Consider the following 13908-nt stretch of genomic DNA (forward strand, 5'->3'; position numbering starts at 1 on the left):
TTAGAACATAAAGGTCATTTTGTCCAGGTCCCCTGCCACAAATCCAGGAATCCCCTCTACAACATCTCTCATGGGTAAAACACAGCCAGCTCCTGTCTCAGACCTGCTAGTAAAAGCGACAGACGTGTTCTGAGTGTTAGAGAAATGTTTCTGTCCAAATCCACATCTCTGTGGCTCTGTAGAATCTGTTGATTCTAGTTCTATTTGCAGAAGCTGCACAAAATAATCTTGTTTTATCTTCCACGTGAAAGCCCTTCAAATATTTGAAGACATCTATTACATGCTTCTGATTCTTATTTTTCCTAGGCTTAATTCATGCTTAATCATTCCCATTTCTTTCAAATCTTCTTTGCATGGGCTTGTCAACCAGAACTGCTAAGTCTATGAATTATTCTTAAGTCAAATATTCCAAGTCTTCTTATGGTTGATGATTTTGAACCTGTACAGAGCTGTCATCTGGACAAGGATAAAAAAATGGATAGGAATGTTCTTAGAAAAGTTTAAAGTAGTTCATACATGCAAATAATGGTACCTGTGTCCTTATCTGGATCTTCTGTTTTTGTCTAAAGCTTTATACCAAGTTCGTCCCACAACCTTCATGAGATGGGGGAGATAAAGACTTCTTGAGTCTCTTCCTCCTTAAGTATCTACCCAAGTCATAAATTCATTGATGATTTAATTGCCTTTGCCTTACATTCTTTCAACCTGTTGCTAGCATGCTGCTAGTTAGAACTTTTTGAGAGCTACCTGTGTTTCTAAGTACATTATTTACATTATCACAATCCTATAAGGTAGATGTTCGCTTGCACATTTTACAGATAAAGAAACCAAGTCATGGAGTGGTTAAACTAGTTAGTCGGGAGCCCCTAGCAAATTATTGGTGGATATGTCTTCCGCGAGCCCAAATTTCTACTCATAGTTCCAGTCTGTGTTACCTGTGTTGTATTTCACACTTATTTCATTTAGTTTTGTAAATTTGCTTGTGGTCTTCTTTTTCAATAAAATTATAGTGAGCTGACACAGGGATCATATAGTATGAAATTTTGTATCTCCCTCAGAGTAGAGTGGCTTGGTGGCTCAGAGGGTGAAGAATCCGCCTGCAATGCGGGAGACCTGGGTTCCATCCCTGGGTCAGGAGAAGCTGCTGGAAGAGGGCATGGCAACCCACTCCAGTGTTCTTGCCTGGAGAATGCCATGGACAGAGGAGCCTGGCGGGCTACAGACCACAGGGTCTCAAGGAGCCGGACACGACTGAGGGACTGACACGCGCAGAGAGCTTTGGTTACGGTAGGACTCTCGGCAGGGACTGCTGGAATGGAAATCCTGAAACTACAAACAGCAGTCTCGGTCAGGCAGGGCCTGGCCTCCCAGATGGCTGGCAGCAAGTGTGTCACCGCTGACTGAGGAGAACATTATCCGAGGTTTGCATGCATGCGTGTGTTAAGTCTGTGTGTGTGTGCATGTGTGTTTATATGAGTAGTTTACACAAACTTTAGGATAAATATTTTAAGGGATTTTGATAAAACTGGCTCGAATGAGGCCTCTGCACCTTATTAAACTTAATTGTATAAATGAGATTAGATAAAATAAACATATAAAGTAGAGGACAGGTCAGTTAGTCCTAATGGGGATAGTTTTAAGTTACTGATTGCATAATTGAGTAACAGTGTTTTGAGAAAACTTGCACTAAACTTTATCAACTTTCCCCAAATTGGGTTTATACCTTCTGAACTGAACCCTAACTTACTACAGCTAAATCACCATTTCTAACATGATGTTTTTAAACCCCCCCCAAAAAAAAAAAAATTAAGGCAGCACTATTTGTTTTGTGCAAGGTTTTAGGCAATGTTTCAACAAATTAGGCTTTGACATTTTGAAAATGTCTCATGGCGGTTTAACAGAAATTGGAATTTTTTTCTTGCCCCTATTTTGCTGTCCAAATGAAAGACTTGGCATAAAACCTTGGGAAAACGAAAATTCCACTTCTCCCAACATGGTATTACTTAATCTCATTTAAAATAAACAACAAGAAAGGAAGAATTTAAAGAAAAGCTATGGCTACAATTTTTTTTCTGTATAAATAATATGCAAGGAAGGACTGATACTGAAGCTGAAGCTCCAGTACTTTGGCCACCTGATGATCTGACTCACTGGAAAAGACCCTGATGCTGGGGAAGATTGAAGGCAAGAGGAGAAGGGGACAACAGAGGCTGAGATGGTTGGCTGGCATCACCGACTCAGTAAACGTGAATTTAAGCAAACTCTAGGAGATGGTGAAGGACAGGGGAGCCTGGCGTGCCGCAGTCCATGAGGTCGCACACGGATTAGTGACTGAACAACAGCAATAATAAACAGTTTTCAGAAAACGGTTGCCAAGACAAGGGTAGCACCAATTCCTTGGTCTGTTTATTTATTTATATTGTGTGAAATGCAGATCAGCTTCTAATGTGGCATGTTAAGTATTGCTTCACAATGCCTGAACTGCACTGGACCACAGTGCTCTGATGAGAAGAGAGAAAGGCTTTGGGCTGCAGCTTGTAAAAGGACTTCCTGTCCTGTGTTAGCCTGGTATTGTGGGATGCCTGAGAAAACCCCTGCTCTTAGAGGGCATGGCAAAAAGGCAAGTTGTTTGCTTACCTCTCCTCTCTTTGCCACGGTCTCATTGAGCCTGGTGGTTATAATATTTGGGGAACAAAATCTTAGAATATTTGTTTTGGGTTGAGTGGTTCCATTGCTGCAGTTCTCCTTCGAGGGGCATGATCTCGATCCTGATGGAGCTGATGGCTGCTCTTATATCTGTTCAAACCCCCCATGTTCAAGCCTGTCTACAGAAAAGTCACTCACAGCCCTTTGGAGTGCGTGCATGCCAAGTCACTACAGTCGTGTCTGACTCTTTGTGAGCCTGTGAACTGTAGCCCTCCAGGCTCCTCTGTCCGTGGGGTTCTCCAGGCCAGAATACTGGGGTGGGTTGCCATTCCCTTCTCCAGGGGATCTTCCCAACTCAGGGGTTGAACCCGCGTCTCCTGCACTGCCGGCAGACTCTTTACCTCTAGTGCTGCCTGGGGAGTCCCACGACCCCTGGGATGACCCACCTATTCTACCTGCCTCAGTAGAGTTAGAGGTCTCGATGACTCGGGGCCTTTCTCCCTATATTTTGTCTGAATTCTCCATTTGTCCCGTTTCTTCTGTGCTCTGACAAATAGTTGGTTCACTAATCTGTAACAAATTAATAATAAATTCATCCAGGCTAGAAAGCCATATATATTTAAAATATCCACTCAGTATGTTGGCCATTGTTGTCTGTATGTGAATGTCTTAATTTAAAATATTCTTAAGTAATTAGCATTTTGGAAGTCTGGTAGGCTGGTTGGGGGAGATATTTTTTGGACCTCTAAATATAAATGAGTACATTCTTTAATTTTTTTAAATTATAGGACCTTAACTTGATTATTTATGTGATTATTAAAGCATGTGTATCTTCCTTTAGTTGGCAACATGAAAGAGTTGCATGCTAGACTGTCATTGGATATTATAAAAAGTAGCTGCCAAGGAAAATTTTCTATGAATGATTACTTGAAGGAATAGAATTATTTCTCTGGATATACTGTGTTCCTCTGGAATAAAACCAGATTAAGTTTAAGTGCATGAATCATATTAAATCATGTTGTTTTAAAGGTTCATTGAATTATCTTTAGCTACATTCACTGAAATAACTCTTGTGTTAAAAGGCAATTAAAGCTTGTATGTGGCTGCTCAAGCATATCCAGAGAAAAGTTAATGGCCTCAAATAAAGAATATTGCATTAAGGACTAAATAAACGAAAAGAACAGCAAAAATTAAAAAAAAGTTAAGAGCAGAAAAGCAAAGATTAAGTGCAGAACTAAATAAATTAGAAATCAAAAAATAATATTGCAAGTTAAAAAAAACTATCCTCAAAAAATTATAATCTGGACATATATTTAGCTTGTCTATTTTGGAGAGAAAAGAGAAAGTTAGAAAAACACCAGCTTGGTACTAATAATGGAGCCTTCCCAAGTGGCTCAGCTGTAAATGCAGGAAATGTGATTCAATCCCTGGGTTTGGAAGATCCCTTGGAGAAGGAATTGGCAGCCCATTCTAGTATTCTTGCCTGGTAAATCCCATATTCAGAGGAATCTGGTAGGCTACAGTCCAAGGGATCACAGAGTTGACACAACTTAGCAAGTAAACAACAATGACAGTAAATGGAGCTATACAAGAAAATCTGATGTAGGCTGAGAGATCACACAATCCTGTGCTAATAAATGTGAAAATCAAAATGAAAAGATTAGGGGCGGGATGAGGAGGGAGATGGTAGGGAGGGGACAGGTGTGTGCCTGTGGCTGGTTCGTGTTGATGTTTGCCAGGAACCAACACAATTCTGTGAGGCAATTATCCTTCAGTTAAAAAATACATTTAAAATTTAAAAAATTAGAAGAACAACTTCATGGGAAAGTATCCAGACTAGAAAACCAAGAAGTAAATAAGCTAAGTAGATTTATAAATAAGACAAAAGATATTCTAAAGTTGTGTAGGAAATAGCTTCCAAAAGGGAATAGGCTCATATGATTTTCTCTCTCAAATTATTCTTTGGCTTTTAAAGAGTATATCATTCTCACGCTACTTAAGCTATTGCAAAACAATGAAAATATGGAAAACTTCCTAACATTTTTAAAAATCAAGCTAGAATGATCTTGACACCAGACCTTTTAAGAAAAGAATACTCTCAGTCAATTTTGGTCATTAACATAGATCTAGAAGAAAACAGTTATACAAAATTGACATGATATAAGAGTAGTAACACAGATACAAGAAAGATAAGTTACCTTGGGAGGAGGGTTCCCTGAGGGCTCTTTAGAGTCTGAAAAGTGTCTGATTAGCAGATGTTAAAGGGACTCTTGGTAATCCAATGAGTTGCAGAGACAGTCCAGGATTGCAAAAATTCAGGCCTGGGAGCACTCTGAAGGCTTGCTCGCAGACCCAAGACGGACAGAACCTTGGAGGTCCTCGGACACTCTTCATCTCTAAAGACTTGACTGGTGTCAGTCTTACAGGAACTTTGGAAGGTCAGGCAGCAGCAAAGGGCTGCAATCCAGGTGGAGCTGGCGCTCCAAGTCCTTGCCAGCTGCCCTGCCTTCCTTTGTGAGTTATGTGACCCCCCCAGAGGGACCCTGTGTGGGCAGCTCACAGCGCCTCCTGAGCAGACCTGAGTTCTGCTAAGAAGCCGCTAAAGAGGCCCCAGTCAACTCCTTTCCCAGTGAGCTGCCGGGTAGAAGGACCAGCAAAGAATTCATTAGGGAAGGATTCAGGAAGCAGTTGCCCGCGTCAGAGGCGCTCTAAGTGGGCTGCTGCTCCAGCATCCGCATCGGATCCCGAGTCACTCCGTGTTAGTTAAACAGGGGGATGACCATGTATTCCCAATCATTCTCTTCATCTACAGCATCTCGTCAAAAATCTTCCTTTTATTAGTTTATGTTTAGAGTGAAATATACAGTGCCCTAAGGAGTGAATTACTTCCTGAAAATACCAGTACATGTTGGCTTGTTTGCCTGTCCTAGATGACTACATATATTTTATTTTCAGCCTTCTCAAAATACCCCTGTGCTCTCTGTTTCTAGGACTGCTGTTACATCCCATGTGAAAAACAAGGAATAAAATGAAGATTTTTCACTGCAAGATGCAGTACTGGGTGTTTCCAGCATTTTTGGTGATGACTTATTTTTGCACCATTGTCCAGGGTCAAGGTATGGAAAACTTTAAGAAATTCATGGGGGTCTGGGAGTCTAGCCATGTTGGTTCTGATGATCATTTTTTATTTTATTTACCTTACTAGTGCTTCACTGGTTCAGTTGTATTTTTAGGCAGGGTCACATGTTGACTTTTTCTCAGTTTTACCAGCTGTTTACGTTGTAGAGATGTGCCACAACTTTGATGAAGTTATAGCTCACCAGCGGCTGAGCATGTTAATTTTGCAGTAGTTGGTTAAATAGCTCATTTTTAATACACTTCTGAAATGTCATGCAAATTTGATAAGTAAAGTCAAATTTGCAAAATCAGTTCTATTAATGAGGAGCTGTAAGGTGTGTGCCTGTGTCTCGATCATGCCTTGTCTCTTAAAGAGAATGTCTACAAAATATTTCTGCCACTTCATACCTGGTCCTTATTTTTGCTCCTTTATTTAAAACTGAATGCCCAGTCTAAGGGCCTGACAGATGCTGAATAGATTCTTTGCAAGATAAAAAGAACCCTCTAGCATATCCCATGATAAATTTCCCTCAAATTTTAATTTCTCCTACTTATAGAACAAGTGTTCTCTAAATGCATTTAGTTAAAAAATGAGATTAAAGCTAAGGTCTTTTGTTGTTTGTTTGGGATTTTCGAAGATCACTCGGAAAAATAAGCCAAATAGTTTCCTGCTGTTTCAGTCTCTTTTGCGAAGTCATTTCTTTGAGATAGCACCCTAAACTGTGTTTTGAAAGGGGAAATACTCTCACTGCCCACGTGGCTCCATTTCTATCACTCAGAGATTTTTGGTTGCAAATAAAATAAACTTTCTCTGGCCAGTTTAAGCAAAAAGTATATTTACTGGTAGATAATGAAGTAGCTCATACAATAGTTAATTAAGCTTTGGGAAGTGTAGGAACCCGGGAACACGCTGGATATAGTTTCTAGGAACTAGTGACCATTTCTTGCAGAGCATGTTTTTGGAATGAAATGTCAGAGCTGTTTTCCATCCTCCCATGGCTGGACACAAGTTTCAGATTCTTGGGAGAGTCTGCCTGGCTGCCTTGAGTCGTTTTCTCCCCGCTTTGCCAAGGGAGGATGGCTGACAGAGAGCGAGGCCAAGGCTCCGTGCCGCGGGGAGGGCGTGCTGTTCCTGGAAGAAAACCAAGGTGCTGTTGGAAACTCAGAAGGGAGGTGACTGTGAGTGGGGAGGAGCAGGAGATCTTCATGTCAGTGTTCCTTGGTGAAAGGCGCTGTTTCAGTGAGGGACTTCCCTGGCAGTAAAAATTAGTGTTTCAAGAAATTAGTGAGACTATTCCATTAGAAATAAACATAGGTTGTCCCTTGTCAAAACAGCAAGATTTCAGCTGAGTTGAGTGGAAGTGAAAGAAAGGAAGGAAGGAACGGAGGGCAGAAAATCAGTCGTTTAGTGAATAGTCATATTATGAAATGAAATTTCCTAAGTACCTGATAACAGTGAGGTTTTTTTTAGAATGAAATAAGCATTCCTTTTCTGCCTTTGAGCTTTGATTTCTATGAGAATGATTGCGGTGAAAATCTTTAAAGAAAAATCTTCCCTCTCAAAAAAATACAGCACAACAAAATAAAAATACCCCTGTAGTTTCAGCAACGAGCCTAACCCTGACGTCAACAACTGGATGCTCCTTAGTCTCCCTTTGCAGTCCCCCTTTGGAATGAAGGTTGTATTTTCACAAATGTTGTAACTGGCCCTGTCTCACATAGAGTGCCTGATGTCACTGTACGAAGGATGAGTTTGCTGGCTTACTCCGGGCTCTCAGCGTGTGCCAGAAATCAAGCTTTACATTTAATTTTTGTCTTTTTTAAGAGGAATAAATTGTAATTGTTGAGTGGAGGTTGGACGGAGGCTTAGAGGGAGTGGGTCTATGTACATATAGCTGACTCACTTTCTTGCAGCACCAAGTTTCTGTTGTACAGAAACTAGCACAGCATTGTAAAGCAATTATATTCCAAGAAAAAAAAGAGAGAAATAAAACAGTCCCATCTACAACTGCATCAAAAAGGAAAAAATACCTTGAAATTAAAAGAAAAAGGTTTAACTGACACAGATTAACTTTTGAGTCAAGTTCACGCAAGCATCTATATTTATTACTGGAGTTAAGTACATATATTTATTGAAGGGGCTCCTGAGTGCTTGGAGAAAGAAAAATCACAGCTCTGGTATTACATATACACACGTTTTTGGTCCGTGAGATGAGGACAGTGGCTTCCGCACTGTACTCCCCGTGTTCCTGTTGATCTTTCTGCCCTTGCTTTGGTGGAAGTCCCAGCGCCATCCACACGTGGAAGCGGAGCTGGCTTTGAAGCTCGAAGCTGTGACCTCACGCTGCTTTCTTTCTTAACTAGCATATCTTCTTTTCAGTGTTTTTCCCCTAAAGGCAAAAACCTGAAGGAAATGTAAACTTTGTGTCTAACCAGGATTTTCTTTTAATAACTGTGAGACTGTTTATGCATACATAAGCAATAGACAGGTTCTGTTGATAAAAGAAAATGGCGATATTGCTTTTCACTAGTAGTTGTAATGGGACCGTCATCATATAAACCATTTGTAAATTGTTTTTGAATGTTGATGGATTGGGTTGTTGTCTTTGCTTCACTTTTATTTCCTGGAGTAGTTCAGTGGAAGTCATTGCCATTCTGGGCCCTGGAGCACCATCCATGTTCTCTGGGTGTGATCTGGGCTGTCTGGTACGGTCCATATCGCCCTCATCACTTCTCCTGGAGGCTCAGGTCAGCTATTGACTCAAAAGATGTTGCAAGCTAAAAGCTCGCATTTAAAGAACAATAACCTGGGTAGAACGTACTACAGAGATTTTTAACATTTAACCTAGGAATCCTGAATGTTAGTTCTTTGCCCTCCTGAGATGTCAGGACCCCTGGGGTGCAGATGAATCGGGTGAGCTTTGGAGACTTCCCTGATGGCAGCCTCCCCTCTGCTTGTGCTTTTTCACTGATGTTTCCCAGGCATGCCCGCTTCCTGTGGGCATCCATGCAAAACCTTGCAGTGAGCTCAGCCAGGGATGTCTACCAGCCCATTGGCAAGGTGGCTCAGAAACTACATGTACTGTTTAACATTTTAAAATTCTTATTTTTAATTTTCTTCTGTAAATAATAAGAATATATCTATATATTTTTCTCCCCAAGTTCCAGAGGAAGCAAAATAGTATCACTTTCTCTGTTGATCCAAATTTGCGTTTAGCCAGCCATCTCTTGTACCTCGAAATAGTAGTTCTTACGATAAATCTATACTTTCCCATAAGCTGGAGAAATGTAGATTCATTCATGTCAAACTGAGAATGGGAAGCTAGTGTGTTTATTTTGCTTGACTAGCATTCTTTACTAAAATGCAGCCAAGGGCTTGTAGAAAGAGAACACTGCTCTTAAGACTGTGTCTTTAGGTGCTACTGATTTCAGATGAGCGGAGAGCTTGTTCAGGAGTAAATCGCTCATTCTTCTAGCTCAGTGAAGGGTGGCTTCTTAATATAAATCTTCACCTGAAGAAAAAGAGCATTTTGTTTGGGGTCAAAGATGGTCATGAGCCGGTATGTGAACTTGGATGAATGTCTTAGTGTCTCCTTGCTTCCCTTATGTATAAAACTGGGACAGTATGTATTTTTGTGGATATTCAATAAGCGTTAGAGATCATCCATTAGAGAAGTAAGGGTGGATGGGAACAGACATTTGTTGAGTACATATTGCAACAGATTATATTCATCATTCTCTTTAATGTTGTCACTTATTCTGTGCAGAAAGTATTGCTGCCATCTTTTCTAAAAACAAGGCTGTGAAAGGAACAATCACTTGGCTGAGATTATTCATCTAATAAATGACAGAACTAGGGACCAGACTAACATCTAATCCCCACATAATACCACATACCTATTGAAACGAGTATTTCTTTCCTTCCCTGGATGCTGTCGTAAAGTGGGAAAGAAAGGCCAGGCACAGAAGTAGGTAATAAGTGCTAACTTTTCTGTCAAGCATTAGATTTTCTTTTGTGACAAACTAGTTTATATATTATACAGTAGAGATCTTATGAAAGCATTTCTTTTGAAATTCTGGAACATTTGATGTTGGGTTCCAAGAGCAGGTTTTGAAGCTTGAACGATTCACACAGAAAAGCAGCGTAGACCCTTCAGTGAGCTCTGGGAAAAGAGTGATCTTATTGCTATAACATGTCTGCCATAGCCTTAAATTATCACATCAAAGTTACTGAATTAATAAAGTGAAAACCTAGAGGCATAAAACAGATCACGGTCTACATAGATTATAAGAGTTTATGTGTTCAAAGTAGAAACATTCATTCTTATAATGTAATAAAATTAGTTTGCAAGGTTGGCTTCATTAATTAAGCTAGACTAGGGTATTACATTCTAACCCTAAATTATAGTTGTCTGTCACAAGATCAGTTCAGTTCAGTTCAGTCGTTCAATCGTGTCCGACTTTTTGCGACCCCATGGACTACAGCACACCAGGTCTCCCTGTCCATCACCAACTCCCGAAGCTTGCTCAAACTCACGTCCATTGAGTCGGTGATGCCATCCAACCATCTCATCTTCTGTCGTCCCCTTCTCCTCCTGCCTTCAATCTTCCCCAGCATCAGTGTCTTTTCCAATGAGTCAGTTCTTCACATCAGGTGGCCAAAGTATTGGAGCTTCAACTTCAGCATCAGTCCTTCCAAAGAATATTAAGGACTGATCCCCTTTAGGATGGACTGGTTGGATCTCCTTGCAGTCCAAGGGACTCTCAAGAGTCTTCTCCAACACCACAGTTCAAAAGCATCAATCCTTTGGTGCTCAGCTTTCTTTATAGTCCAACTCTCACATCCATACATGACTACTGGAAAAAGTACACAAGATTAGTACTACTTGGCAAATGCTCACCTCTTGAGTCAGAAACAAATGCTTTTGGGTTTGTGTTAGTTTGCAAACAGATCAACTCACTAACGAGGTTGTAGAAAGAACGTGAGGTCTTGAGTATTCTGATGACATTACTTTGGCTTTTCAATTTAACAACGAAAGTTTAAAAGCTTCAGTGTTTAAACAATTTTTGTTTTTCCTTTTCAGTCGCTCCACCCACAAGGTTAAGATATAATGTATTATCTCATGATAGTATCCAGATTTCATGGAAGGCTCCAAGAGGGAAATTTGGTGGATACAAACTTCTTGTGACTCCAGCTTCAGGTAAAAGAATCAACTGTATTTTAGAGTATTAGCAACTTTTGGCACACAGGAAACTAAAATGTATAGTGCTAAGTGTTGCTTTAATCTCATTTGAAAGACTTTTGTTTTATTTAATCTTTTGAGCTTGAAATCTTATCCTCTACTCAAGAAAATAATATTGCCTCAAATCTAAAGACTAGCTATTGGGCTCACCATAATTTTCATACTGTCAAAAATCCTCACTACCTCTGTTTCAACATGGATGAATACTTTTGGTATATTGACAGTTGAAAGTTACCTCCAACAGTTGTGGCCAGCTGAGTAAATTATGATTAATTATGTTGTTCTTTAGTTGCTAAGTTGTGTCCCACTCGTTTGCAACCCCATAGGTTATAGCCTGCCAGTCTCCTCTGTTCATGGAACTTTCCAGGCAAAAATACTGGAGTGGGTTGTCTTTTCCTCCTCCAAGGAATCTTCTCCAGCCAGGAATCGAACCTGGGTCTCCTGAGTCTCCTGCATTGGCAGGCAGATTCTTTACCATTGAACCACCTATAGTTAATTAACTTAATAGAATGTTATTCAGCAATGATGAATTAAGTTATAAACTCTAAGTAGACACAGTGGGCATAAATGATGCATTAAGAAAGGCAAAAATTAAGCTTACTGATCATGAGGATAAAATAGTTGTGTAAAACGTTTAACAATTAAATTTTGGTTGTGTCTTTTCTTTCTCCTTTCATGTTTTTGATTTATAATAGACTGAAACAGTACAGAGCATGTTGGGAATTCCCTGGGGGTTAGGACTTGACGTTCTTGCTGCCAGGGCCCCGGCATTCAATCCCTGTCAGGGGACTAAAATCCTGCAAGTCATGTAGTGTGGCCAAAAAACAAAACAAACAGACAAAAATACAGAGCATGCAGAGGAATGCTTCTGCTGCATGGTCGTCATGGAGGCGTGAGTGCAAACCCCAGTTCCTTCATTCCAGGGAGTTGTTGAGTCTCTCAGCGCCTCAGTTTCCTCTTCTGTGGAAAGTGCAACAGAATTGGTGCCCGCCTCATGGGACTGCTGTGAGGTTTGAAACTCAGATCATGGTCTGCGAACGGCAGCGTCGCGTCACCTGAGAGCAAATATAGAATATGGGGCCCCAGCCTACCCTTTGCATTGGTGCCTGAGTGTGAAGTTGCCCGTGCATATTCACGTAGGAAGCTGGTCGTGGGGACTAAATGAGCCGGTAAATGCAAAGCACTTAGAACAGTGACCAGCAGATCTTAAGGGCTCAGTGAGCCTTAGGCCTGATTGTAACAAAGAAGCTCTGTAGTGTATCTCTCAAGTCTGGTTTCTTGCATAAAATCCATTTTCACATAGTAAATGAATACTTAGTAATAGCCTATTTGTATAATGTGTATATATTTATATAAATGTAACATTTGTTCTTTCTGTTGGTGATAAAAATGGTGGCATAAAGCTGGACTCCCTTCTGTTGGAGACCTCATCCCCACTCATTTAAAGAGGAAGACAGATGCTCAATTACTTATAAGTGGGGACATCTTACTCCATAGTGGATTTAAAATCTCAAACAAAACAGACAGATGGAATGTTTGGCTTCTTGCTTGGTCACTAAAGGAAACCTTTCCTTATTAACACAAGTTAGGCACAGACTCCGTAGAATGACTCTGGCTCAGAAGACGATACACACTTTCCGCATGTTGACCCGCAGAAGTGACTCAGTTACAGACAGCTTTATTTTATTCTCAAGCCTTCGTTCAGAGTTTTCATTTTAGAGCACTGCCTGATTTTTAAAAAACTTTGACTTCTAAAAATGCAGTTTGTTTTCTAAAATAAGCCATCATGGGAAATTTAAGAGGCTCTTGAACATTATTATGATGCTAACAGTCAGTATATAAGTCCCTTATTTGTGGTACCTCTGAGAATTCCCTATGTCTTGAAAAGTAATTAGTTTCCCTCTAAGGAATCAGTAGGTTAATTTTTTTGGATTGATTGCTGGTAACACCAAACTCTTCAGAACTCCAAGCAAGTGTGACTGAAGGATCAGACCCTTAGAAGTGACTTGGGGCACTTCCCTGGGGGTGCGGTGCATGGGACTCCGCCTGCCAGCACAGGGGCATGGGTTCAATCCCTGGTCCAGGAAGATCCCACATGCCATGGAGCAGCTAAACCTCTGCGCCGCAACTGTGGAGCCCGTGTCCTGCAGCTGCTGAAGCCTGCCTAGAGCCTGTGCTTCATAGCATGACGTGTGCACGCGTGCCAAGTCACTGAGGCGTGTGCGAGCACGACGTGTGCACGCGTGCCAAGTCAGTGTGAGCATGACGTGTGCACGCGTGCCAAGTCACTGAGGCGTGTGCGAGCACGACGTGTGCACGTGTGCCAAGTCAGTGTGAGCATGATGTGTGCACGCGTGCCAAGTCACTCAGTCATGAGCAAGCATGATGTGTGCATGCATGCCAAGTCACTGAGTCGTGTGTGAGCACGACATGTGCACGCGTGCCAAGTCAGTGTGAGCACGACGTGTGCACGCGTGCCAAGTCAGTCATGAGCAAAACCATGATGTGTGCACACGTGCCAAGTCACTCAGTCATGAGCAAGCATGACGTGTGCACGCATGCCAAGTCACTCAGTCATGAGCAAGCATGACGTGTGCACGCATGCCAAGTTACTCAGTCATGAGCAAAAGCATGAAGTGTGCACACGTGCCAGGTCACTCAGTCATGAGCAGGCAGGACGTGTGCATGCGTGCCAAGTCACTGAGTCGTGTGCGAGCACGACGTGTGCACGCGTGCCAAGTCAGTGTGAGCATGACGTGTGCACGCGTGCCAAGTCACTCAGTCATGAGCAAGCATGATGTGTGCATGCGTGCCAAGTCACTCAGTCATGAGCAGACATGACGTGTGCATGCATGCCAAGTCACTGAGTCGTGTGTGAGCACGACGTGTGCACGCGTGCCAA

The 13908-nt window shown here is 41.5% G+C and overlaps 1 protein-coding gene across 7 annotated transcripts in view; it reads left to right on the plus strand.

Annotated features, from left to right (window-relative positions):
• Window positions 1-13908, plus strand: part of COL14A1 (collagen type XIV alpha 1 chain) — a 225477-nt gene that overhangs the window by 7652 nt on the left and 203917 nt on the right. For all 7 annotated transcript variants that reach the window (XM_043484139.1, XM_043484143.1, XM_043484145.1 and 4 more), the window contains exons 2-3: window positions 5637-5762; window positions 10848-10964. In XM_043484139.1, the coding sequence (XP_043340074.1) occupies window positions 5675-5762; window positions 10848-10964 (205 nt within the window). In that variant the 5' untranslated portion in view covers window positions 5637-5674. The remainder of the gene's footprint in view (window positions 1-5636; window positions 5763-10847; window positions 10965-13908) is intronic.

The sequence above is a fragment of the Cervus canadensis genome, chromosome 12 (assembly GCF_019320065.1).
Source record: "Cervus canadensis isolate Bull #8, Minnesota chromosome 12, ASM1932006v1, whole genome shotgun sequence".
Classification (NCBI taxonomy): Eukaryota; Metazoa; Chordata; class Mammalia; order Artiodactyla; family Cervidae; genus Cervus; species Cervus canadensis.